The 25,114-nt window shown below is 49.9% G+C and overlaps 2 protein-coding genes across 2 annotated transcripts; both read right to left on the reverse strand.

The window, feature by feature from the left end:
• Positions 1 to 4,048: 4,048 nt before the first annotated feature.
• NKX3-1 (NK3 homeobox 1) lies at positions 4,049 to 8,171 on the reverse strand. The gene is made up of 2 exons (XM_038167118.2): positions 7,866 to 8,171; positions 4,049 to 6,436 (listed from the first exon to the last, which is right to left on the reverse strand). The coding sequence occupies exons 1-2, from the start codon at positions 8,131 to 8,133 to the stop codon at positions 6,033 to 6,035; spliced, it is 672 nt and encodes a 223-aa protein (XP_038023046.2). The 5' UTR covers positions 8,134 to 8,171; the 3' UTR covers positions 4,049 to 6,032.
• A 2,738-nt stretch (positions 8,172 to 10,909) lies between these two features.
• On the reverse strand, positions 10,910 to 13,032 carry NKX2-6 (NK2 homeobox 6). The gene is made up of 2 exons (XM_038166808.1): positions 12,961 to 13,032; positions 10,910 to 11,425 (listed from the first exon to the last, which is right to left on the reverse strand). Exons 1-2 carry the CDS (start codon positions 13,030 to 13,032, stop codon positions 10,910 to 10,912), a joined length of 588 nt encoding a protein of 195 aa, XP_038022736.1.
• Positions 13,033 to 25,114: the final 12,082 nt, after the last annotated feature.

The following is a 25,114-nucleotide window of genomic DNA, read 5'->3' on the forward strand; positions in this document are numbered from 1 at the left end:
TGCAGTGATCAGTACCCGTGGGGTTTCTCAATGGAGATGAGCATCTTCTGTAGACAAATACTGCAGCAATTCCTCCTTTCACCCACGCAAATATTGGGTGTAGAGGTTTGGTGTGCCCTTGGCACCCAGCAAAAAGCTGCTGGGCAGGGAGGGGTGAAACACGGCTCATTTGCTGAGTAATGCCAGAAGTGGCTGGGGTCTCGTCCCAAAATCTGGATGGTGAGCGTGTAGGTGTGGGTGTCACGAATAAATCAAGTTCCTTTGCCCTTCTTCTGAATTTTATGAGCTCCAGACCCTGGATTAGATGATGTTGGGTTCTTAATTTCTGGAGCATGCCTTGAGTTGAGCTGGATCTTGCAGAGGTGCCACGAAGTCTCCCTGTCTCCTGCTCCGGGATTTTGCCCTAAAATTCTCATTTTGCCTATTAATTAACATGTAAAACCTTCAGTTTCCCCTTTGCGTGTCCTGATGGGGATGAGGCTTTTGGCTGCACTCTGGCTCTGGGAGGCAGTGACCATCACCAGAAATTCATTTAATTAAGCTCAATGAGTGGCTGGCTTTTGGGTTGCAATGGAAAATATCCTGAATTACGCTGGATTCGGTACCTCTGTATGCCTGCATCATCAGTTACATCATTTTTCTTATATATTTGAATACTCAGCACCAAACCAGCAAGAGACTGATTGATCTGCCACCAGAGTCTAGGAACAGGATTAATATCACCTGGCTGGGATATAGGGAGCCCACACTCTGCTTGCCTCTGACCCAGCGGGGAAAAAACACATCGGAGGAGAAAAATCTGGCATTTGCCCCACGCCAGGCACCGCAGCCTTTGGGGCAGTGTTTGCAAAGCTTTCGGACATCCTTCCGCAGGGGAAGTCGGGCTGGGTGTACCCAAGAGCTGTTCTGCCCTGTGTAAACCCCACAAATCTCCGACCCAGCACCCGGGCGCTGCCGTCCCCACCATGAGAAGGTGGCTCCAACATGAATAATTGCTTCGCTGGAGCTAGGCCGGCCCGTTTTCCTGGTTAGCCCAGCCATTTATTCTCAGGGGAATAAATGCCCCCACCCAAGCTCTGTTTGCAGAGGGATTGCCCTAATCCCTCCGCTTTCCGCCGCGGCGCGCGGAGGACCCCTTTTGTGTTCACCTGCCCATGGAAAAGTACCGCGGGAACCCGTGCCGAGCTGCCCCTTTCCCTGTTTTTGTCCATGGGCTCTGCTCAGCCCTGGGGGGTTGCACAGCCTCGAGCAACAGGATGCTGAAAAAAAAAATACTAAAAAAATTGGCTTTTCTGCAAATCTCATCGCTGCAAAAGGCTCCGAATGCCAGGAATTGCTGGGGAGCCCGTGCGTGGCTGATAGCTCTTGGAAACCTAAATCACAGTGCTGGAAAAAGAGAAAGTGGGGGAAGAACTGGGCAAAAGCAGCCTCTGCAGCAGCACGAGCATCCTCCCCCAGCTCCTTATCGCCCCTCCTTGTTATTAGCACGGAGCAGAGGACATGATGGCTTTGCACCAATTTTTTTGCTATTGCTGATAGCGCGTTATTGTGCACCACTTGCGAGCAGAGGGGGCCTTTTGTTTTTTTTTTTTTTTTTTTGCAGGGACACTGAGTGCATGCCCTGATGTCCCTGAGGGTCATGGAGTGTTGCTGAGTTTTGGGACCATAGTGAGGTGACCACAGGTGACACACGTGGTGTCCTCTTTTGGGACTTCCCTCTTTTGGGGATAAAGCAGCAAACCTAGAGCTGTGGGAACCAGGCACATGGCTCTGAAATCTTTTCTCCTTTCACTTTTTTTCCAAAACTAGAGCTTCCCAACACAAGCCCAACCCATTTATTCTTCGTTCTCAGCTCTTTTTCCTGTACAAATACTTCTCTCCTGACTTTCTCTTCTGGAAGCAGGCTGCCGTAAATTACCGCAGGCAGATGTCTTCAGGAGCGCTTCCACTCCTGTCTGCTTGGATTGCTCCCTGCCTTCAGCTGTTCTTAATAAACGGTGCCCAGCCCGTAATAAAAGAAAGAGCAGGAATGTGCCTTGCAGTTTAGTGAAAGGCAACGAAGGAATTTCCCATGGGAATGCCACACGAGCCAATCTGGAAAGCTGCATTTCACCACATCTCCAAAGGGCACTTAAATACATTTATTTTCCTGTTTTTTTTTTTTTTTTTTTTCCCCTTTCATTTTCTCTCCCCTTCGGTTCTTCATTGCAGTGAAAATCACCTGGACACCCATCACTTATCCAGGACCCCATAGATGCGTGACCCACGTGGCAGCATCCGTCTGGGCGGGCTGAAATCTCAGCCCTTTGGCCAAAACGCTCCTGCTGCAGATATTAGTGGTTCTCGTTTTCCCAGGGCAACCAGTCCAAGCGGACGGTGAAGCCAGCTGGACCAGAGCATCCCTGGGTTTTGGCGGTGGCAATCTCATGGCCTGGAGCAGCTGCCTCGGGGCAGCACTTAGCAATGGGCTGCGGGACTCCCTGCCGCAGGACACCCTTGCTGCTGAGGCTCGAGCTGGATTAGAGAGAGCTTAAGTGTTTCTGTGGACAGCGAGAGCATCCAGAATAAGAATAGTAAATATTGAAAATCCTCGAGGGTTTTGAAGAGCTCTAAAGCCTTGTGCTTTGTGGCTTTGCTTGCCTCGCTCCTTGGGAAGCATCCGCGCTCCCCAAAAGCCATCGCGGTGCGCGCTGCTGGGAGCATTTCGGCACCTCCCTCCACAGCACCCTCCTGACACCTGGGCACCAAAACTGGGGGAAACGCTGGTCCTACACAGCCTGGCACCTCGGGTGTCCTCACACGGTGCATCCCCTGCTTAGCTCCCTGCAGCTAACTCGTTCCCACTGCTCTGGTTTCCAAATGTTGCGTGGGTCAAGCCAAAGATTTTCCTTGGCCCCATTCCCACGCCTTCTCGCCAAGTGTGCGGTTTATTGCATGCAAATGTTAGTCAACAGCTACATTATCCAAAGGCAGCCCTATTTTTCTATCTCTCTCTTTTTTTTTTTTTTTTTTTTTAGCTTTCAGTAAATGCTTTGGCACAAACAAGTGTAAATGTTATGTCAGCATTAGACAGCGTTTAATCTTGATGGATATGTTAGTGGTGGAGCGTGACACCCATCGGCAGACGTTAAATGATGCTTTCTCTTTCTGGTCGCGCACAAACAGGAGTTCTGCTTCGTTAAGGCTGATTAAAACTCCGTGTCTCTGTAGTTTGGGTGGGATTTTTCTTTTCTGTGTTAATCGAGGGGCTATTTATCACCGGGGAAGCCTGCCATCTCGTTCCCCTTGTGGGGAGTGCTTCACACTCTTGGATTATTCGGTTATCAAAATGTTACAGCCCTTTTTTTTGTCCTTCTGCTTTGTGCTTGAAAAAAAAAAAAAAAAGGAGAAAAACAAACAGTAAGTCTCTGTAAAGAAAGCATCAGGAGACTGCAGAGGATAAGGGCAGAGGCTGGGAGGGGAAAAAAAGCTCTTGGCAGGGTTTGGGCAGGGAGGAGAGCTGGCATCCAGCCCTGGGACCACAGATTGTCCCTGCATGGTGACAAGTGGTCCCGAGGGGGAACGTGCACGCCAGCAGCTCCCCAGCATCACTGTTGGGTTTTGGGGTCCTGCTGAGGCAAACACTGCTTGTTTGCACCTAGGGGATTGAGGACAGGGCCAGAAATCAAAGCTGGGATCGGTGCTTTGGGCAGTGTTTGTAGGGGATTGTGCTTAAATTGTGGGATTGCAGGTAATTTGGGGTGGTAAAGAAAGTGTTTTTGCTGTGTAAGCTCTTCCTTTGGGGAAATGTTCACCTGCTTTGTGCTCATCAGATTTAAGACTTAAGGCAGTAAATGAGATTAGGGGATGCTCAGTAGTATCTGGCTGGGCAAGTGATGGAGCAGAGTTTGGTGCTGAGGCCCTACAAATTGGGACGAGCAGGGATTTGCTGGTGGCAATTTTGGTGCAAGTGGCATTTTTGTGAGGTGGGGCAGCCGGGGTGATTTCATGGCAGAAACAGGGATTAGAGGAAAATCCCAACCCGGAGCAAGGAACCAACAGAGGCGACTTGTTCTTAATAAAGATTCTGCGTTCTTTATTCCAAAGGACAATGCACATCGGATAAAATAGTATCAAAAAATATGTACAAAAATAGCAACTATTTGCACTGGTCTTTATATCAGCAAAGTTAGGTATGAGCAGGTGGCTGCTGAAGCAATGAGTGGGTGCTTTACTGGTCATAAACCACGAACGCAAAAAAAACAAAATAGCTACAAACATTTTCCCAAAGAGCTGTCCAGCAAGGCGAGTTTCTCTCCGTTTTTCCCAGCTGTGAAGAAAAAGGGGCCCAGTTTGGTCCTTCCCAGCAAAACAGCATCCCCATCCTGTCCTGGCTACGGGGTCAGCCCCGTCCTTTTCCCTCTCTGGGTGCAATTCAGTTTGGGGGTGTCTGCAGATTTTCTTCTGGTGCATTTAGTGCAAACATCACGTCTCCAAGTTGCTTTCGGCAGCATCCCAAGGGTGGATTTGGGCAGGACGTCCTCCCCCAGTGCTCGGGTGCCAGGAGCTTGGGGGGCTTGGCTTGGAGGCCACAAGGGCTCTTTTGTTCCCAGCAATGGGCGAGCAAAGTGGATAAGCAGCGGGGCTGAGCTGGACACACATTGCAACAGAGCCAGGGGATTTTGAAAAACAGCCTCTGAGAGCAAGAGCTGGGAGAAAAGCTTATCTCAAGATATTAGGAGTTACTTTTGGATAATTAAGAAAGCGAGCGGTTGTCCTTCAGTTGGGGCCAACGGCTTTTATGGCACTAGCAACTGAATATCCACCGCAAAGGGCTCATTTTGCACGTTCTCCTCTCTCTGCCTCATCCCCCTGCCCCCGGCCAGCTTCATCTCTTGCCACGTCCATGCAAGAGCTTTGCAAGCTCTGGATCCCTTGGCACAACAAAAGATCAATCTGAATAAACTTATTAAAGGGGATGGATCTCAGCAGTTTCTTACCCTTATCTAATTTTCTCCATTCCCCTGCTGCAGGAGGGATTGGACCACTGTGATTTTTAATTTTCTTTTGCAAGAACAAGCACTGAAACAACAAAATTATGGAAAAAAAATAAAAACAAAAAACAAAAAAACAAAAACACACAACAAAACCCTCTGCCACTCTGCAAGAAAGGCGTTACCATCCTCCCGCTGCCTTGGCACTGGCAAATGCTGGGCACTGTTGTTTTTTCTAAGAAAAGTTGAACTCTTTGAGTGGTTGCTATTTTAAATAGCTTGTATGTTGGTGTTCAAACAGCAGCAAGACCCGGATATGCAAAACTCATCTGTCATTGCACTATTGTCCGCGTTCCTGGCGCGGCTTCCCACGGCTGTTAAGGCACCGGTGGCATCGGGTGACCCCAGCAGCAGGTCTGTGGCCATCAGGCACTTCAGGTTTTGGTTGCTTGCAGCAGAAAGGGGCTGAATTCTCCCCCAAAACCCCACACATTACCCCGAGTGGTGCTGCCTGACAGCACAAGGAAAGCTTGGAAAGAAATCCAGCTGTGAGGTCCGTGAGAAATGGTGGTGCCAGTGGCAGAAATGCATTTTTTTTTCTTTTTTTTTTTTTTTTTAAAGCTAATAAATGAAAATCAGATGATGGCAGCAGCTGGGGCCCAGGCAGCTGATCTGGGGCCATCTTGGTGCAGTGTGGGGTCAGCTGCTGGTGCTTTGCCCCATTGATGTGCGTGTGCACGGAGGGATGCATGGGCCCAAATTCTTGCTGCCGGGACAGAGCAGCTCTTGCTTTCTGTCCCCCAAAAAGCAGGTGTTATTTTATGGCTGCAGATTGACCCCTTTTAAAAGCTTTGGGGATTACGTTTTTCTTTTTTTTTGGCATTTTGTTTGGCTAAAAAATAACAGAAACGAGAGAGGCTTGGGCTGCAACTAGAAGGACGCCGAGCATCACCGCGGCCAGGGTTGAGATTCTCCATCTCCTAATCACCATTAGCAATAACAGCGCGGGGCAGGGTGGGGAAAAATTAAATATTTGAAGAGGAAAACCTGCCTCCCTGCTCACCACACCGCGGGGCTCCAGCCCTGCAGGTAGTAGAGGCAGGGCAGGTAGCGGGCACCTCCGTGCAGTGCCAGCAGCGGGGCTGGGGGTGGCTCAGCCACTTTGCGCCCAGGCTCGAGTCCGCCGAGGTTGGATCCCCCCAGCCTCCTCTTGGTCTTGTACCTCCGGTTCTGGAACCAAATCTTCACCTGGGTCTCGGTGAGCTGCAGGTTTTGGGCCAGGTGGGCTCGCTCCGGGGCCGACAGGTATTTCTGGTGGCTGAATTTCCGCTCCAGTTCCAGGACCTGGCTGTGGGTGAACGCCGCCCGCGAGCGTTTCGCTGGTCGGGGGGAGGCTCGCGGGGCACGGGGCAGAGATTTTTTGGGAGGGACGCAGTCGCACAGGGGGGTCTCTGCCGTGGCATCTGCAGGAGGAAAAGGCTGAGAGTTACCTGCTGGGAATTTGCCCAAATTGCTTTTTTCCTTGTTTATTAATTGCCCAAAATCACTTCTTTCCTTGCTTTTTTTTTTTTTTCTTCTTCTTCTTTCTTATTTTTATTTATTATTATTATTATTAATAATAATAATAACAATTATTATTATTAATTATTTATTTTCTATCCCTTTCTATAGACTAAAATATTCACATTACCCTGGAGATCTCTCTACCTAACGGAGTGAACTCCCCACTTTATTGAATTAAAGTCACAGAAGGGAGATGTTTTCTCCCAAATACCACCCTCTCCTAATTCATACATGCAAACATCCAAGGAAAAACAAACCCAGAAAGGGACAATTTTCACTGCTGGTGAAGTTCTGCTTAGAAAATCAAGGTACTGCAGTTCCATGCGTTATGGCCCTGGGATTTTTATGGCATCGGGCACTTTTTGGAAACATCCCCTTTCCCTTGAAAGGGAAAATAAGTTTCCATCCTCGAGCTAACCAGCACCTCCTTTGCTCAGCTTTTGCTTCTTTTTAACTAAAACCCCACAGCCTGGAGGCTCTCTATGGGCTAGGAACCGGATCAGAAGACAAGCTGCAACCTTCCCCTCCCTGGGCAGCATCACCTGTAGCTGTGAAAGCTCCCCAAGTGCATTTATTTAGGCACTTAGTTCCTTTCTCTGTGTATTACCCAGCTTGCGGTGGAAACGGGCCAATTTTTTTTTTTTTCCTTTAGTCATTTCTTAGTATATTTTCTTAAGAAGCGAACATAATGCTCGGGATGGAAACAATGGGCTTAACTCCCAGCTTGTGTAAATCATCCTAGCCCTGCCGAAATCCCTGGAGCTGTGCTGATTTACACTAGCCGCGTTCTGGGAGATTTGTTACGGCTTTTAATGATTTTTCTTAATAACCGTCTGGGTGGCTATTTCAGAACTTGCTTTATATCGGAGTTTCTTTTAATAGAATCGGCACGTAAAGCCAAAATTCCCCTGGCGAGGTCTCTTTTAGCAAGTAAGAGCCAGGCACTGGGGAGTTCAGGGTTGCTTTTTGGATGCCGCAGCCCAGCCTGGCTCGTGCAAGGTGCTGCAGGCTGGGAGGGTACGGGAAAGCAAACAGAGAGCGCAGCAGCAGCACCGTGCTGACAGCTGCACCAAGGACCAGGCTATCACAGAAATGGGCTTTTTATTAAACAGAGTTACAGGTAGCTCCAGTCTCTGGACTTATTTGAAGCACCTGGTGAAAGCTTGGCACGCGGCTGCTGCTTCTCCTGCACTTCTGGCATTTCAAGCATTTTTTTTTTTTGGCTCCAGAGCAGCCGGGTTGGGATCCAGCCCCTTGGCTGACCCAAAGGTGGGCATCCTGGAGCCATTCCAAGCCCCAGGGCTCAGCGGGATCTTCCCATCCCCTTACCTGTGTCCGCATCCTGGGGCTGGGCTGGGGATGCTCCTGGGGCACGAGGGCTCCTGGGGGGGTCCCCTGGGGCAGCCCCCGGTTCCCCATCCTCCGGGCAGCCAAAACCTCTTCTCTCACTCTGCTCTGCCCGTGTTCTCCGCTCAGCCCCATCCCAGAGGATGTCCTGGATGAGGAAGGATGTCCGGGGTCTGGATGAGGTGGGCACGGTCTTCTGGGGGCTGCTGGGGGCTCTCTGCCCCCCTGGGGGCAGCACCCCAGCACTCATCTCCTTCTCCTCCCGCTGCCCACAACCTCACTGCCTTCCCACCCTCCTGGCTCCACATTTATCCGGCCGGCGGCCAAGCCTCCAGGGCCTGATTGGAGATCAGGCAGGAGTCTACGCCCTTCGGTGGTGTCTTGGCTCCCGCAGGGCTTTTTGCTGCTCCCTCTCCTTGTGCAGAGCCTCTCCCCGGGGTGCCCTTCCCCACCGATGTGCCAAACCTTCCCCCTGGGCCAGCAGCTCACCCCGTGGCCTTTCTCCTAGAAATGATAAGAGAAAGATGCCCAAGTGAGTTCATCCTTTCTGGGATCCAAACGATCCCGGTTTGGGGTTTTGGGGTGAGCAGGGGCAGCACTGGCACAGCCTTGGTTGGGTGCTGTGGGCGAGCAGAGCCCAGCAGAGCATCCCCTGCATCCTCCCCACAGCCCCAGCAGGACGATGCTCTGCTTGCCCTGGCTTCTGGGAGTGATTTATGTCCAGAGCCATCCCTAAAACTCTTTTTGTGTCTGTATTTGAATAATTTTCTTCAAAACACTTCACTTCGATGAGCTTTCAGGTTGTTGGAAACATGGCAAAGACATTTCCATCAGCTTCACAAAGCTGCGCTAAGAAGGGCTGGGAGACAGAGATGTAACAGACAGGGAGAGTGGATCCAGCAGTAAATGCTTGCACAGAAAAGGGCAGAAGATTCATGTGAAAAAATTAAGCCTAAATCTCAGACTAATTCCTCGGCCAGGTGCGGAATGGGACAGCATTTATTTAAGGAATCTCAAAGCCTTCCCACTTGTCCTGTAAGACCCCACATTCAAAGGCACCAGCAAAGAACTAAATCTTGCCGTTTCCAAGAAAAAACACAGCTGAACTCCCCAATCACTGATTATTATTATTTTTTTTGAGAGCCCCCTTTATTTGCACTTGTTTTTCCTGTGCTTCTGTCTCCAAAAAAACCTTCCCTAAAAAAGGGAAACTACAGATTTCCCGAAATCCCCCAAGGACTTCGCTGGGGCTTTATAGGCAGGTGTTTGGTTACGGCAGCTGTACGCTCAGAAAACTTCAGCAGCTTCAATATTTCAGCCTCATTATGCTCTTATCAGCTGGGAAAGGCAATTTGGCAAGATTTATGAAGCAATTGGAGCCCAGCAGTGCCCCGCAGCAGAGATGTTTCCAGTTGTCCTCATGCCCCCGCCGCAGCGGTGCTGTGCAGGTGGCTGTGGACCAAGAGCCATGGAGTGATGCTGAATGCAAAAAAAAAAATAAAAAATAAAAAATGGAAGGAACAGAACAAAATTTCCCAGAAACTTCCAGAACAATAAATTCATACAAACCAAATCACAACAAAAACCCATAGCTCAGCGAGTTTGCAAAGAGAGTCAGAAAATGCATTTTTTTTTCAGGCATTTGCAACTGTTTTGGGCTCTTGCCCAAAAATGTGAACAAAAATGTGAAAAAAAAAAAAAAAAAAAAGTGAGCTGCCCAGAAGTTAGGCTTTCTCCTTCCTTCCAGAAAATCCTTTTATTCCAGTTGTACCCATTCCATTTTCCTATAAAGTCGGGCTGGGGCTGTTGCACCTCTGCTTTGCCATGACTCCGACACCTGATGCTGTCCATGCACTCAGCACCTCCGTCTGTCCTGGGCAGCCTCATTGCACAGATTTCTTTTTCTCAAGCCTCTTTTCCTTTTGTTGCTGGCTAAAGAATAAGCTGTAGCTGGTGAGAACTGAGCCTTTGGGTCCAAAAGAGGGATTTTGAGGATGTGGCGTTGGTGGCAAGTAGCATGGGAACCCCCGTCCTTGACCATTGCTGAATTCGCCGCTGGTCTCGAGTGAAATTTTGGCTGATTTGAGAGTGTGGGTGAGTTTGGGAGAGACCTGCCTCATTTTTCAGTGGTTGGTGCAGTGAATTTCTAATTTGGGCAGAAAACTGGAGGGATTAAAGCAATGGTGTGCACCACAAGCTCACCCCAGCAGGTAGGAGGCAGAGGGATCCCACAAACACCGGGGTTTTAAACATCTCCTGACCCTGGGCTTTTGGGAAGCCCCTCTCAATAGATGAAGGGCCATAAATGATGCTTCAGACCTTGTGAATCCCATTCTTAAGCTTAAATATATTTATAGGGAGATGGGTAGGTAAATGTACAAAGCACTTGGTGCCAATGGATCCTGATTCAGGGCACCTCTTGGTTCAGCACTAACATTTTTTTTTTCCTTTTAATCAGCTTTTGATGCAAATTGTGGAAGGGAGAAGTTAAAATACTAAATGAGGAACGGTAGGGGAGGGAAAACACACACTTTCACCTTTTTTTTTTAATAGCAAATAATAATAAAAGAGACAGAAATGAACACCTGTGCTGGGAAGTTATTAAGAAATACCACTCAGAAATGGATCCCAAAAGATTAGAGGAACTCAGGGCATTAAATAGAGCATTCATATAAAAAAAAAGTAAAGGCACAGTGATGCAGCCCCTGCTTTCTGGTTGTCCTTAGGAAGAAATCCAGTGTCCACAGCCCTCTGCACAGCATTGCACCGTCTTCCTGGAGGAGCAAATCCCCCGTGGGAGCGGGACGGGATGGACCCCGACACATTTACATTCAAATAAATAAATGCTCTCGGTGGTGGGGTCCTCGGGGTGCCCCCATCTCCTTTGGAGGGGCCGGACAGACACAGCACATCCCACTGGCAGTGCTCCTCCACCCCTCCGGGTGCTCCCATCCCTTTCCTCGGCCACCCCCAATTTCTGACCCCCTCTCACGAGTGCGTGGGCTGGTGCTGAGCCGTGCCCCAGCTCACGGTGCCAGCACCCCAGCGTAGCCCCCCCCAGAGCTCCCAGCATAGGGGCTGCTGCTATAGGCACCGTAGCAGCTGCTATAGGGGCACGGGCTGCCATAAGGCGCTGGGTAAGGCTGGGACCCCCCAAAACAAGGTTTGCCGTCCCTGACCAACACCGGCACCGCCACCCTGCGCGGTGGCAGCGGGTGGGCTGCCAGCTCCAGGGATTTGTCCTGCCTTTGCCTCTTGCACTTGTAGCGTCGGTTCTGGAACCAGATTTTCACCTGGGTGGAGGTGAGCTTGAGCACGCTGGCCAGGTGCTCCCTTTCGGGAGCCGAGAGGTATTTCTGCTGCTTGAAGCGCCGCTCCAGCTCAAACACCTGAGCCTGGGAGAACAAAACGCGGGGTTTTCGCCGGTGTCGCTGCTTGGGGTGGCTGCAAGGGTCGCTTTGCTTCTCCTCTGCCTCCAAGGGGTGGGCGAGCAAACGTTTCCCTGCAGGGAGCAAAAACCCAAAGCAAAGTGAGCGCCCAGCCTGGTTCTGCTGCCGGAGAGAGCATTAAATTGGGATTTAATATGAATTTTTACTGCAATGCTTAATGGAGATTCAAGATTTATTATTATTATTATTATTATTATTATTATTATTATTATTATTATTATTATTATTGCTGGAATTAGGGGTGTGACTGTTGCACGAATTTTGGATACTGCCTCTATTTCATCCTTTCGTGGCAGTCCTGTCCCGGAGGGGCACAGGGATATGGGATGTGCTGCAGGTTTGAGCAACCCCAAAGCACAAATCCCCTTCCCCACATCCTGCCCCCCAGGGATGGAAGCGGCCCCAGGCAGGATTTACCTCCAGCACCCGCACCTCGCAGTGCCCTGAAGTGAAGCCAAAGGAGCAAAACGAAGGGGCTGGGAATGAAGGAGGAAAACCCATCAATTTTACAAGAAGATGCAAAGTTATTATGGTTATTATTTTGTTATTATTCGTTTTTTTTAATTACTATTATTATTATTTTCTTTCTGGGGGTCTTGTGCATCACCCCGCTGCCGGCGGGATGTGCTCGGGTCCCCTGGGAACTGCAGCAGGGGCTCAGGGGCTGTAGGGGGGCTGCGGGGCAATGGGGTGCTGGGGGGCTCCCATCCGGCCCCCCCGGGGTGCTCTCGCCCTCCCCAGCCCCCTGGCTCCGCATCCCAGTGCCTCCCAGTGCTCCAGCTCTGGTCTTACTGGTTTTCCCGTTTTTTTTTTTTCTCCTCTCTGCAGCCGCCGTGCATCAGGAAAAGGTGAGCAAGGGAAAATTCGCCCGATTTAGGTGGGGGGAACCGGGGGGGGCCTGAGGATGCCCTCGCCCCCTTCCAGCCCCCCCCCGGTGCCCGCAGCCGGCTCCGAGCAGCCCCAGGACGGCGATGCCTTGGGGCGGCTTCGCGGGGACAATTTAGGGAGCATCGAAACGGGACTTTGCGCCCCCCCCAAAGCGCCCCCATTTGTGCCCTGGGGCAGGATCAGGCCCAGCGCTACCGACCCGGCTGGGCTTGGGGGGCTCCGGGGTGCCGGGGGGGGGACAAAGGGGGCGACACCGGGACCTTCCCGGGCGCTGCTATGGCTTGGGAGAGGTGGGAAACGGGGGTCTGCAACCCCCGGCCCCCCCCAGGGGAAGGGGAATGAGCCGGGTCCGCTTCGTTCCCCCCCCCGTCACCCCCCCGTGCAGCCGGTGCAAGCGCCCCGAAATTAAAAAATAATAATAATTAAAAAAAAGGGGGGAGGATAACGGATGGGAAAAGTAAAAAGGGGAAAAGGGGAGAAAAGAAAAGGGAGGAAAAAGGGGTGGAGGGAGAAGGGGGGGGAAAGGAGGTGAAAAAAAAACAGACGGGGGGGGGATGTAGGAAAGCCGGCATCTCGCACCCCAAGCAGCGGGGAAAGCCGGCTCCTCGGTATTTGGCCCCGAGGGGGGGTGGTACAAAAAGGGGGGGTCCTGGGGGTCCCCTCGGCTCCCACTCACCCGGTGGCGGCGGGGGCGGGCGGGGGGACGCGCCCCCCCCGTCGGGGCTGCTCCCGGCCCCGGCCCCGGGGGCTCCGGGGGCGCTCCGCCGCTCCAGCTCCAGGATGTCCTTAACGGAGAAGGGGGTGGGCAGCATCTTTCCGACGGGGGGGTGATGTGTGAGGGGTGGGGGGGCAGCCGGGGGGGGGTCAAAATGGGGCTGTGCGCTCCGGGACCCGCTCCCCGGCTTTTGCCCTCCCGTTGTGGCAGCACCAGGTAGGGAGACGGGGGGGGGTCCCGGGGATGGTTGGGTTGGGGAGGGGGACAGGGGAGGGCGGGTCGCTGCCCCTCGGGGGGGGCGGGATGCTCTGCCCCCCCCCTGCAGCCCCCTTTTACCCAGCCGAGCCCCCCCCGACGGCTGGGTGGGGAGGAAGGAGCCAGACCCCTTCACCTCTGTATTTCCAAAACAAGGGGATGCGAGGCCGGGCGGAGGGGGGGGGGGGTTAAGAGGAAAGGGGGGGGGATTTGGGCTAAGCTGCAATAAAACAAATCGAGCCGATCTGAGCTCCATTAAGGTCACATTAGCGAGCGGCTTGGGGAGATAAGGGCTGATAAGGCGGCGGGGCGCAGACCACCTAGCTCCTGCGGGGCGGGCGGGGGGATGCCCGGAGCCCCCACCCCATCCCAGTGCCCTCCCAGTATGTCCCAGTGCTGTTCTGGTGGCGGGCGGTGGGCTGGCAGCTCCCCAGTGGGGTATAAAGTGGGGTCAGGGTCCCCAAAAAGAGCAGCCCCATTTTGGGGAGGGGGGCAATGGGGGGGCTCTGGGCAGCCCCACCGGCCGCGGGGTGATGCTGGGCCTTATCTGGGCTCAGGACCGGCAATTTCAATTAAAATTCCTGGCCGGCCTCTGGGGCTGGTGTCTGCTGATAGCCCTGACAGAGCAGAGGGACTTTTTTTTTGTCTGGGTTGGGGCAGCATCTCCCGCGCCACCGAAACAGCCCAACGGGACGATTAGGGGAGGCTGAATAAATAAACGGCCCCGACGCAGGCAAGGAAGTGAGGGGCTGGAGCAGGAGGGAAAATAAATACAGTGGCTTGGCCAGAGAGGTGCTCGCAGAGCCACAGGTCGGTCCTGCTCTCTGCGTGATGCTCTCGGGTTTGTTCCCATCCCCTGCGGGCTGTGCTTTGAGTTTTTTGGGTATTCACTCCCCGGGACATCCCTGTGCTGGTATCACAGTGCTGTTATTTCCCAGTGTGATGTAAGGATTGGGTCTGAATCCATCACGAGACACACGGGGCTCACCTTCCCCATGGGAAACACTGCGAAACACCTGGAAATACTTTTTTTTTCCTCCTTTTTTAAATTTATTTTTTATTTTTAACCAGTGTACAGCTTCCCAGACCCCCCAGCTTTCTAATTCCACGAAGGACCGATACTGCAGCCCATTTAAAAAATAATTGCTGCTCCAAAAAATAATTGCCCTGGTCCACAGGGCTCCTCTTGGTGCTGGGCATGGATGTGGGCTTTGCTGCTCTGCATCATCTTCACGGCAGAGCCCACGGGCAAAGCTCAGTGCTCGACCCCATCCCTTGCAGCCCCTGATGCCCTCATCCCCAGCTGGATTCATTGCCACGTCTAAACGGGGCTGGAGAAACACGGAAAGGCGAGAGAGCAAACAGGCAGTAACATTACACCTTGGCTTGTTGATGGCGGGAGGCAGCCGGCGCCAAGGTAAAATGCTTGGCTGCGATCGAGACGAGCAGGAAGGAATCGGGGTAAGTAGCTTTATCCGCCCCTAATGACTCCGTGCCGCGGAGATTAATGGAGTTTGGCTGGACGAGCTCTCGGGGCTGGAGGAGGCTCTGGATGGGGCGAGCTGGGGGAGAAGAGAGCTGAAATCAAGGCAGGATTAGTGCAGGATTAGGGGGCCAGGAGAGCCCCCTGTTCCCCGTCCTGCTCTGTGTGCCCCATGGGACATGTCCAGCCCTCCCTCACCTGCAGCATCCAGAGGCATCAGTGGGGTTTGTAAATCATCTCCAGCCAAAAGCTGTGGCCAAACCAACCCAATCCCGGGCTCGATCCCGATGTCAGCCCCCGCTGGAGGTGTCTGGGCTCAGCCCATCATTGCCCTGCGCCTTGGCACAACGCCGGGGCAGCGAGAGGAGCAATCACAAAATAAATCATCAGCTTCTCGACTGGCGAGCTAATTTCGTTATTTCCACCCAGGGACATCGCTGCTCTTGTTAACTCGGTCAGATGAAACCAGGAGAAAGCTGCTCCTGGCCCACTGCTCGTCTGAATTGGGGTATTTCTGATGGCAGCTCCTGAAGTATCCGATGTCTGGAGCTATCGCTGGGACTCATCGAGGTCCTGCTGAGCTGCCAGAGCATCCAAAGCATCCAAAAAGCAAACACGACCGTGCCTGAGCCAGGAGGTTTTGTGCTCAGAGCAAGACGGGAATTGTGAGTGAGGTGGATGCTCAGGGGCTTGCAAGCTCCCAAGTGTGTGGATGCTGCTGAATTGCTGGCCAACGTTTTGTGATACAATTGTAAGTGGATTTGAAGGGTTTTCTCCATCCTCTTCTTCTTTCCAGCTCCTTTACATCCTTGTTCGTTGGCGAAATAAAATAAAAAAGCAGAGAAAACAGAAGTGACGGCAGAAAGCAGGCGGCAGGACAGGTGAGGGAAAGCAGAATCCTGCTGCAGAGCTTTCCAATAAACACCACGGGGGAAAAAAATGAAGAAAATTTTTCTCTTTTCAGAATCCGTGGCACAAAAGTAACGTTGAAACCTTAGAAAGTTTTTGTGGTGCAGAAATTGAGGCTGGGCTGCAACCAGGGCTGGAGTGGAAGGGGAAACTTCACATGATGATGCCCAGGAAGGATGGGCACGAGGCTGGAAAGCCCAAACTGGAGCACACAGTTATCTCCTGCCCTCTATTTTTCTCCTTTTTTTCCCCATTTTTCCCATCTCTGAACCTTCTGAGCCAAGCCAGAGCTTCCCAATCGCTCGGGGATTAAGCAGACGGATGGTTCCTTAAACCCACTGGGATTGCGCTGCCAAAACTCTGCAGCAAAAAAAAAAAAAAAATAAATCCTGCTCCAAATCCTTGGCCAGCAGTGCCCTCTGCTTGGCCACGGGGGACGTGCAGCTTGCTTGGCTGCCCAAGTTCAACGCCGAGCAAAAAAGAGAGAAAAATAAAATAATAATAAAAAAAAATAGCAAAAAAAAATCTAATTTGCCCACCAGGGAATGGGTCAGCAGGGGAGGGACAGCTGAGATTTGGGGCTTGCTGCCCCATGCCAGGAGGATAAAAATACCCATCGGTGTTAAAAGTGTGCTCACCATCTCGCAGACCCAGAATTATTTTTAAATGGGGTTATTTTGGTGAGCTGGCATGAATAATTCAGTGTCCCCCAGCGCTGCCAGGTGGAAGGAGTCTGAACTCCCAAAAATTACATTTTTTCCCTCCTTGCCTATCACTTTTCCTAAGGGGACAGAAATTTTCTCATCTTTGCTCTTTTTTTTTTTTTTTTTTTTTTTTGCTGTGATTTGGCCAAATCCCTGAGGATGCCTGCAACACAGAGCCGGGGGGGAGGTGGGGAGGGGATGGGTGCAAGCAGGCCAGGTGGGTGCTGAGGTTTTGGGTGCTGCATTTTGGGTGCTGGGGCCACGGAGCAGGCGGTCTTCGGTCGGCAGGTGGCACAAGAGCAGAGGCTGAGCGAGAGCCTACAGAAAAAAAAAAAAAAAAAAAAAAAAAAGGATTAAAAAAAAAAAAAAGTGCATGGCCCTGCAGCTTGAAGAAGTTCAGCTGGGATGCTGCAGAGCCCTGCTGGTCCCCTCCGGCCGCCTCCGTAATAAATAAATACATAAATTTTATTTTATTTTATTTTATTTTATTTTATTTTATTTTATTTTATTTTATTTTATTTTATTTTATTTTATTTTATTATCTATCTTATTTTATTTTACCTTATCTTATTTTATCTTATTTTATTTTACCTTATCTTATTTTATCTTATTTTATTTTACTTATTTATTTGCCCCATGCTCCCCCTATATCTCCACTGCTCTCCACCCCATACTGTGCAACCATCAAGAGCTGTACCTGTGTAACTTCTTTCTGGCTTTGTTAGGCTGGTGTGAAGATGTGCTGGGGTTTGCTTTCTGCTTTGGAACAACCGGGAGGTTTGCCACATGTGCTTGGTTAGTGTGTCTTTATTATTTTATTATTTTATTTTATTTTATTTTATTTTATTTTATTTTATTTTATTTTATTTTATTTTATTTTGTTTTGTTTTATTTTATTTTATTATTTTATATTTTATTATTTTATTCTTTTCTTTTTGGTAACGGAAGGTATTTATCTAGATTGAGGAGCAAGCGCTTGGCCACCGGGCCAAAAAGCAACTTCAAATATCTGAGCTCAACAAGCTCCCAAAGTAAGAGGCTTTGATTCATTTTCTCTTTGATGTCACTCATGGATGCTGCGTGCCGAAATGCTCAGCTTGGTGATCTTGAAGTCGACCGCCGCCTCGAATAATTCACAGGGCAGGGGGAAATGCATCACGCATTATCAGCTATTACATGTCATAGATTTCCTATTTGTCAGCCTTACCCACCCTTAAAACACATAAAACTGGCCGTGAGCAACTTCCTGAGGCGCAGCTGCAGGAGATGCTGGGAATGGGGTGAAACCCGTGCTAAGGCACCCGGAGGTCACCCCGAGCAGCCCGTGCGGTGGCATCATCTTTGGAATTCATTTTTTCAGGTTTTTTTTGGATTGTATGACACAACCTCTAAGGGGGAGCTGTGGGATTTTCCACTCTCAGACAAAAAAGCTGCCAAAAAGCAGCAGGTTGATGCCCTCGGTGCTTGCATCCCTCCAGCTCCCTTCCTGCAAGCCCCAGATGTCTGCTCCCTCTGCTGCACCATTTCTGGATGTTCTAACCCCAAAAAACCCTTTGGTGGTGTGTGGCCACTCTGGCTTTATCCAGAGACAGGATTTCAGTGGTACCCACCCCCCTTTGGTCCCTCCAGCCCCACGCAGCATGCTCTGTGCTCCAGCATTTTATTTTCACAGCAGAGCTGAGGTTTCCCTCTCCTATTCAGATGAGGTTACAGAGCAGGGGACTGGGGATGCTGAGGAGCCAGGAGGATCCTACAGAGTGTGGCTTCCTACAGCTGTGAAATCCACATTTTTTCTTACTTTCCCCATTTTTCTGGGCAGGGCAAGGTGGTGGGACTGGACTATGGGATGGCTCCTGCAATGCCCCACGGCTTTCCCAGGGCTCCCACCGCCGTGTGCCGCCTTCCATCAGCAAATAACCCACCCGGCCCTCGTCTGAGGGGCAGCTCGGCTCACTTAAAAGGCTTTTAAAAATATGACCAAGTTTCTTTACATTATTTAAAAGCCTCTTTAAAGAGCAGCTGCCTCCTATTAATACCGCTCAGGCCGATAATCTCTGCTCGGATCTATCTTTAGAGCGCTGCCAGCATAAATGGGGGCTGGAGGTGCAGAGCGAGGCAGCTGAAAACACAGCGGAGCCTCCTGGGAAGGAAAAGCAAAGAATACTCTGGCTTTTGGGGGTGGATTTCGAGAAATCAACCCTTTGGTTGCTCGTTTCATCCTTGGAAATGCCCCTTTCCCGCTTGGAAATGCCCGTTTCGCCTTTGGAAATGGCCATTTTTTTTTCTTGTGAGCCCAAAAAAGGGGCTTTTTTAAAGAAACCGGGCATGAGTTTGCAGAGATGAGGCTTTTCCCAAAATCAGCCTCCGCTTCTGGGCTGGAATCAAGGCTGCTCCTCACGTCCAGGTGCCGGCCTTTGACGCAAGCGTGGCTTCAAAGGGGACCCTGCATGATCCTGCTCGCCGGTGTCAGCGCCGGGGGGGAAGGGGGCGAGCGGGATCAAAACTCTTGGACTTGCTTTTATTTCCTCTGCTTGCTTAATCGCTTCCTGACAGCCCCGGAGCTGCAGGGGAAACCCTTGGGAGCGATGCTGTGCAAGGGCTGACGCAGCTTTCTCCCCTTTCCCAGGAAGGGCTTTCGGCAGGGATTAGAGCTGAGCTGTGGCTTTGCTCTTTGCCGTGATGCTCAAATCCCAGACTTTTTGAGATTTTTATCGATAAGCGTCTTAAAATCAAATTCCAGTGAAGCTGGAAACCCAAAATGCTTCCCCAGAGGAGAGCAGAGGGTGAAGCAGCCCACCACCGAGCCTCTCCTTGGTTTGGCTGGGGCAGCTTTATCCTGAATTGGAGCGAATTGGGAGATTTGGGCATTTGGGGAGCTCGAACACAGCCAAAATTTGAGATGTGGAAGGTGGCAGCGAGCTGGTCCGTAACTCCCAGCTCTCCAGCTTCATCAAGAAGCTCACGCTGCTTTTACACCACCGACAGGCACGTCCGTGGCTGCTCATTCACTCCGCGTGCGAGGAGCTCATTACGGCATTAAAACAACATTTACAGCCCTGGTACGGGAGATGCCGCCTGCGTGACAAGCAGCCAGAGCACATCTCTGAGTACACATGTAATTTAGAGAACCACGGCATTATTCATCCCCTCGTATCGTGCCCATCAGCTGAACATGCGGGGATGCTGGAAAAGCTCAGGCACGTCGTGCCAGAGCCTGGCCACAAGTGGGCTGTGCCTCCCGGATGGTGCCTGCTGGAAATTCAAGCTATAGGGAAGGTTTTTTTGCTCTCTCTATGGCAAACAATGAAATTTGATATCGGTTTGAATACAGAAAGGGGTATTTGCAATTCTGATGTCAGAAAATGTGCAGGATTGGGTAGATGACCACGAAGCTGAGCCAGGTACCAACACGCGCAGGATTTTTATGGCGTGAATGTGCCTTTTTAGCTGTGTTTGGCAGGGAGATTTGGGGGATGCTCGTGGCTCCTGGTGGAACCACTGCAAGCAAATGGGACTGGGGTGGTGACTCTGGTCCTCTATAATGGAGTGGGGTTGGAGTTTAGGGCTGGGAAGGTCTCAGGTGGTGTTGACCTGCTCTTTCAGGCTCGCTGGATACCCGCGAGCTGAAAATCTGGGCTTTTTCCAAGCATCCAGAGCAGCCCCAAAGGGAAAAACCTGGGGCATTTGTGGAAAATTCCTCTGGATGCCGATCTTCCCCAAAGCACCGAGGGGCCTCAAGCAAAAAAGGTTTCTCCTCCTTGACTCCGGTGAGTGAGTAACGATGGGGTGAGTGGCAGCTCCGTGAACTCCAAACCCACCCCGAGGCAGAATCCGGCCGCACAATGCTGGGAGCAGAGCAGCACGCCTTTACACACCAGAGGAAAAACCAATATTGTCCTTCTGGTAATCTCATTTTTTCGGCCAGAACCTACCACTCCCCATCCTTAAGGGAAGTTTGCTCCCTGACCTGGGAATCCAGCTCCGGGGCTGGTGCATCTCCCCTGGGTGGATCTGCCCGGAGCCCTTTCCTCTGATGCAGCGATAAAACCCTCTGTAACTCCATCAATCAAACCCGTAACGGAGCCGGGGCCAGGGGCTCGCCGAGGGTCCCGTCCCCGTGTAAATGACGAGGAGGAAGGCGTTTGTGCGTCGTTGGGACGCTCTTGACTCACCGAGGGCAACTCCACCTAGACCGTCACCGGCTTTTCCGCGAGCGAGTCGCTGGCTGCCGGCGGGGAATCTCTGCCCGTCTTCCCCTCTTCCTGAGGACAGTGCCTTTGCCCAGAGGAAGGAAAGATTTACCTCGGGCAGGAAAGATCCGTGGCTGCATGGCAGGAGCGTGTCCTTCCCGGCCAGGACGCAGCAGGAGGGGAAGGAAGGGGTTTTCTGTGCGAAAGTAGAGCAAAAAGGAGAAAGAGCCATGTTTGGGGTGAATTCATGGCTTTTTGGTCCATGGTAGGAGGCGGTGGGCAGGGGATCAGCCACACTTGGGAGCCCTGAGCAGCATCAGAGTGCTAACCCCCATAGAACATCCTCATTCCTCCTTCTTCATTCAGATTAATTAATTTTCTTTTAAAAATTGAATTTTGGGGGGCTCTTTTAGTCCCCACCCCATGGGGCCGTGCTCTTCCCCGTGGCCATAGGGATAAAAACTCATTTCAGAGAAGACCCGGGGACCCCTTTTAGCCAATTAGCCCCGAACATGTGCTCGAAGCCTGCAGACGGCCACCTCATCCCTATGAAAATCATAGCCAGGGAATAAAAGCGAGTCAAAGAAACACATGTGAAACCGTTAAGCAAACACCACCTCAGAAAATAGATTTTTTTAAATACGCCTGAAAAAAAAAACTAAAAAAAAAAAAAATCCTACCAGGCTGAATTATCGGCACAGTAATAAAAATAAATAGCTGGGCTCTTTCTGCTTGTTCAGACTGCCTAAATTCCCCAGCTGAGAGCAAAAATCGTGCTAGGACGACTGGCTGGGGATGGCTGATGATTTTATTGAGCCCGGCTGATTACTCGGAGCCAAGCAGCGCGCTGAGTGAGGAGCAGTGATTGGGTTTTGCAGCAAAAGAAATAAATAAATGCTCCGAGCCTGGAGGAGAAACAAAACCCCGAAGGAAAGTCGGAGGAACCAAACGGAATTTTCTCCAGGCTTGAGAATACAGAGAGCACGGCTTCCATAAAATGACTTTTTGCCTTTAAATAACTCCTAGGAGCTGCAGCATCCGTCCCAGCTGGGGTGAAAAAGGAACGTGCACGTCCCAGGGACCGTCCCGTGGCCTGCCCTCCAACCTGAGCTACCCTGGCATCCTCCTCTGCCAAAAAACGAGAGGCAAAGAAGAGTGAAATTAAAAAAATAATCCCATCCATGTGAAAATAATCCCCCCCCATGAGCTCCTGCAGGTTTTAATAGTTTTTCCAGCTGTTGGCTGGAATAAAACGCCTGTGCCTATCTCAGGTATTTTCTGCCTAAGGTTCTCCAACTCCTCTCACTCGTAGAGATGAGTGGGTTTTGCAGTAAAAGTTCCTTCTAATGCCAAGCTCGGCTTTTCAAGGAGGGACCCAGCCTTTTAAACATGTTTGTGCCTTGCGAGCAGTGAGGATGAGATGTCCTCTTGGAAAATGTATTGAACAAAAGTGATTTTTGTGGCCTGTTTATTCTCTTAAAGATTATTTTCCGTAAGCTTTAGGTGCTGTGAATCCCTCCCTCCAATCAGCCCATGGAGAGCTTGGGATTTCAAGGGCTTTGATCCAAAAAAAAATCCATCACCAAAATTTTTGGCCATATTCTTTGCAAAAAAATACATTAAAATATTGATTGGCTTTGTGCAGCCCGACTGTGTTCCCCTCTTTATAACCCCATAAAGCCTGCATCCATTTGCCTTCCTTTGGCTTTTTCCTTCTGCATCTCGCCCGTCTAACCTTGCACGATGGGAACGACCAGCACAGATTCAATTTGTTTGAACTTTGATTATATTTTTAGCATCCTACTTCACTTATTTTTTTTTTTTTTAAAAACTTCTTTCATATTCCCGGTTGCACTGGCTGAATCACGATGGCAAAGACAATGCCCTTTATTATATTGTGGAAGGTTTTTTTTTTTTTTTTTTTTTTTTTCTGCTTCTTTATTTTTCTAAGTTCACAGGAGGCAGGAAGTGAAGTCTGTTCCCAAATTTCGCTCCCAGCCGTTTTGTACGGTGTCATTTGAAGTGCCAAAGATCACACTCGTTCCCTCTTGCTCTTGGTCTTTCTCTCTCTCCCCTTTCTTAGAACAGCAAAGCAAGCAGGAAGGGTGAGGGCCAGGAAAATTTGAAGTGATTTTCCCCTTGTTTTGTAATGAAACTTAAAAAAAAAAAAAGAAAAGGACAAGACAAGAACATCAGTCAATCATGTACTTTGGTCCTCGGCCAAATCAAATTAACTCCTGGGCTGTTTGTTCCATTTGAAGACGATAACCAGGACTTTAATGCACTCCGTTCTCCATCACCGAGCTGAGATTTCCTTTCCTAGGATCTGTTTTCTGCACAGACTTTCCACCACGGTGGCTGCTTTGATTAGACCCCTGCTGCTGGCAGGTTTTAAAATCAAAGCACTTGTTACTAGCACTGGTCTAAACAAATCCCTTTTTATTTTTTTTTGTTGGTAACTCATGAGAAATTGTTGCATTTCCAAAATGGTGCTGCAGTTGGGGATGGCAAGGTAAAAATGTCCCATGAAATGAATTTTCCAACAATAATGATAATAATAAACTTCAAACTGTTTGATTATTCTTTAAAAGCACATCATGCTACCTGCTTTATATACTGTATAAATGAATTATCACAGAATCACAGAATCACAGAACTGTAGGGGTTGGAAGGGACCTTGAAAGATCATTATGGTCATTTTTAAGCTATAGGATTCATAAACCCTCCAAGAAGTCTTGAATTTTGGAGGAGAAAGGAGAATTTGTATTCTAATGCTGCGGTTTCTTGTGGACCACAGGTGATCTTGCTTTGAACCATGGTAGAGAGCTCATGTGTAATTCATGCCTCTCATTTTGGGCTTAAGTTTTAGCACTGACGACTGTGTGCACTAATTTTTACTGATTTCTTTGAGCCCAGCCTGCCCTCACTTTCCAGCTAGGAAATGCTGCTGGTGCCCATTTTGTCCATCAGGATTTGCTGTTTTGGAGCTAAAAAGAATTAAAAAAAAAAGGGGTGGGGGGGGAAAAAGACTATTTTGCATGCCTGAATCACAGCCAAGCATCAGCAGGTGTGAGCCCCCCAGACTCTGCATGCTGCTGCTGTCCTTGTCTTTTTTGATTTCATTTTATTTTGTGAGCTGACCCCAGATTCAGGCTTGGTTCTGCCCCTTGCCTGGTGGCCCTGGTTTACCCAGCAAGTCTGCCAGCCTCGTAGGAAATGTTGAAAGAGCAGGAGGCTGTCGGACAGAATTTCTTGTATAGTTTTCACAGAAAAGTCCAGATTTCCAAGGGAAAATTCCAGATTTCCAAGGGAAAATTCCAGATTTCCATACATTGGGGTGAAGTGCTCTGTGCCTGCAAATTCCTCAAATTCCCCAAGAACAATTTCATTTTACCGATGTGGTTTGCAAACGAGGCAGCCATACAGACCGAACTTTATGAACACTTCATGGGAATAATGCACTGTATTGACAGTAATTATTTATAGTGGTTATTAATGACAAAATAGCTGTGAACCTCAGCTCTTAAAAGTGTGGCATCTGTACTGCTTCCAAGGCTCTCTTTTTGCAAGAGCAGAAATGTCAACTGGCTTTGTTTCTAGCAATGTATAATTCACTGTTTATCCCTAATTTTTGGGGCAGTTTCTTTGGGTTCTTTGCAGCTTTGACTCCTAGAAAATGGGGTGGGTGGGTTTGTTACTTAGCAGCTGGTGATTTATGGCTAGGTGAATAGATGGATGTGATCAGAAAATGATTTGGGGATTTTTACTAATGGCAAACAAGTGGCAAATTCAGATGGTGTCACCCATTTCGAAGCCCCCTGGAAATTTTCAGGACCAAATGGTGCTTGTATATGGACTGGAACCCTATTTGTGTGCCTTTGGTAAGCCCAGCCGATGTGACGCTCCGTTATGGATGTGATGCTGACATTTCTTAGCAATCTTTTTTTTTTGCTTTTGACATTTTCAGTTGGGGAAAGGAGTTTATGAGAAACCCAGCTGAAGCGGCAGCACAGCCAAGTGCTTCAGAGGATGGAGTAATTGTTCTTTCCACCTTTTCCTGAGCAATTAACTCCTGCTGGACTAATGAAGCTCACCTGGAGCCAGGAACAGGGGCACTTTCCAGACCTGTACCAATGAAGCAGATGTGGGGTGGTTTGTCCCCACCTGCAATTAACAGCAGTGAAGAGGAGCTCGAGGAAGCTCCAGCCCCCAGCATCTCATTAAATAAGTGGTGTGTTGGCTCATCACGCTAAATTTTGAGCCCCAAGAGCTGGTTGTACCCAGCCTTTCTTTGCAGAGAAGCAGTTCCAGTTTTTGTAGGTTGCTGTGACTTATTATAAGCTCAGCTTTTGACTGGAAAGAGGTTTCAAGAAAAAGAAAATTGAAAGTAATTTCTACGTTGCTGGACAAAACGAGGAAGAAGAACAGATTGAATTATTTATTTTTAAATCCAGCTGTATTGCTAATACTTAGTCCTTGGTTCTCTTGAACAAGTCTGACTCTATGATGGGGAAAATGGTTTTCTTTCTTTCCTGAGGTGCTCATGCTATGATGGAGGTGGGTGCAAGGACGTGCTTGTTGGGTAGTACCAGGATCAGCGGTCCCAGGAAGGCTCAAAGAAAGAGTCGGACACTGAAA

The sequence above is a fragment of the Anas platyrhynchos genome, chromosome 23 (assembly GCF_047663525.1).
Source record: "Anas platyrhynchos isolate ZD024472 breed Pekin duck chromosome 23, IASCAAS_PekinDuck_T2T, whole genome shotgun sequence".
NCBI lineage: Eukaryota > Metazoa > Chordata > Aves > Anseriformes > Anatidae > Anas > Anas platyrhynchos.

Bases quoted from the DNA above. Each gene is read 5' to 3' on its own strand.
- NKX3-1 (XM_038167118.2), bottom strand. From the start codon at position 8,133: ATGAGTGCTGGGGTGCTGCCCCCAGGGGGGCAGAGAGCCCCCAGCAGC. The intron at 6,437-7,865 runs GTAAGGGGATGG...TTCCTCCTGCAG, and splicing joins GCCCCAGGATGCGGACACAG to ATGCCACGGCAGAGACCCCC.
- NKX2-6 (XM_038166808.1), bottom strand. From the start codon at position 13,032: ATGCTGCCCACCCCCTTCTCCGTTAAGGACATCCTGGAGCTGGAGCGG. The intron at 11,426-12,960 runs GCCGGGGCCGGG...CAGCAGAACCAG, and splicing joins GCGCCCCCGGAGCCCCCGGG to GCTGGGCGCTCACTTTGCTT.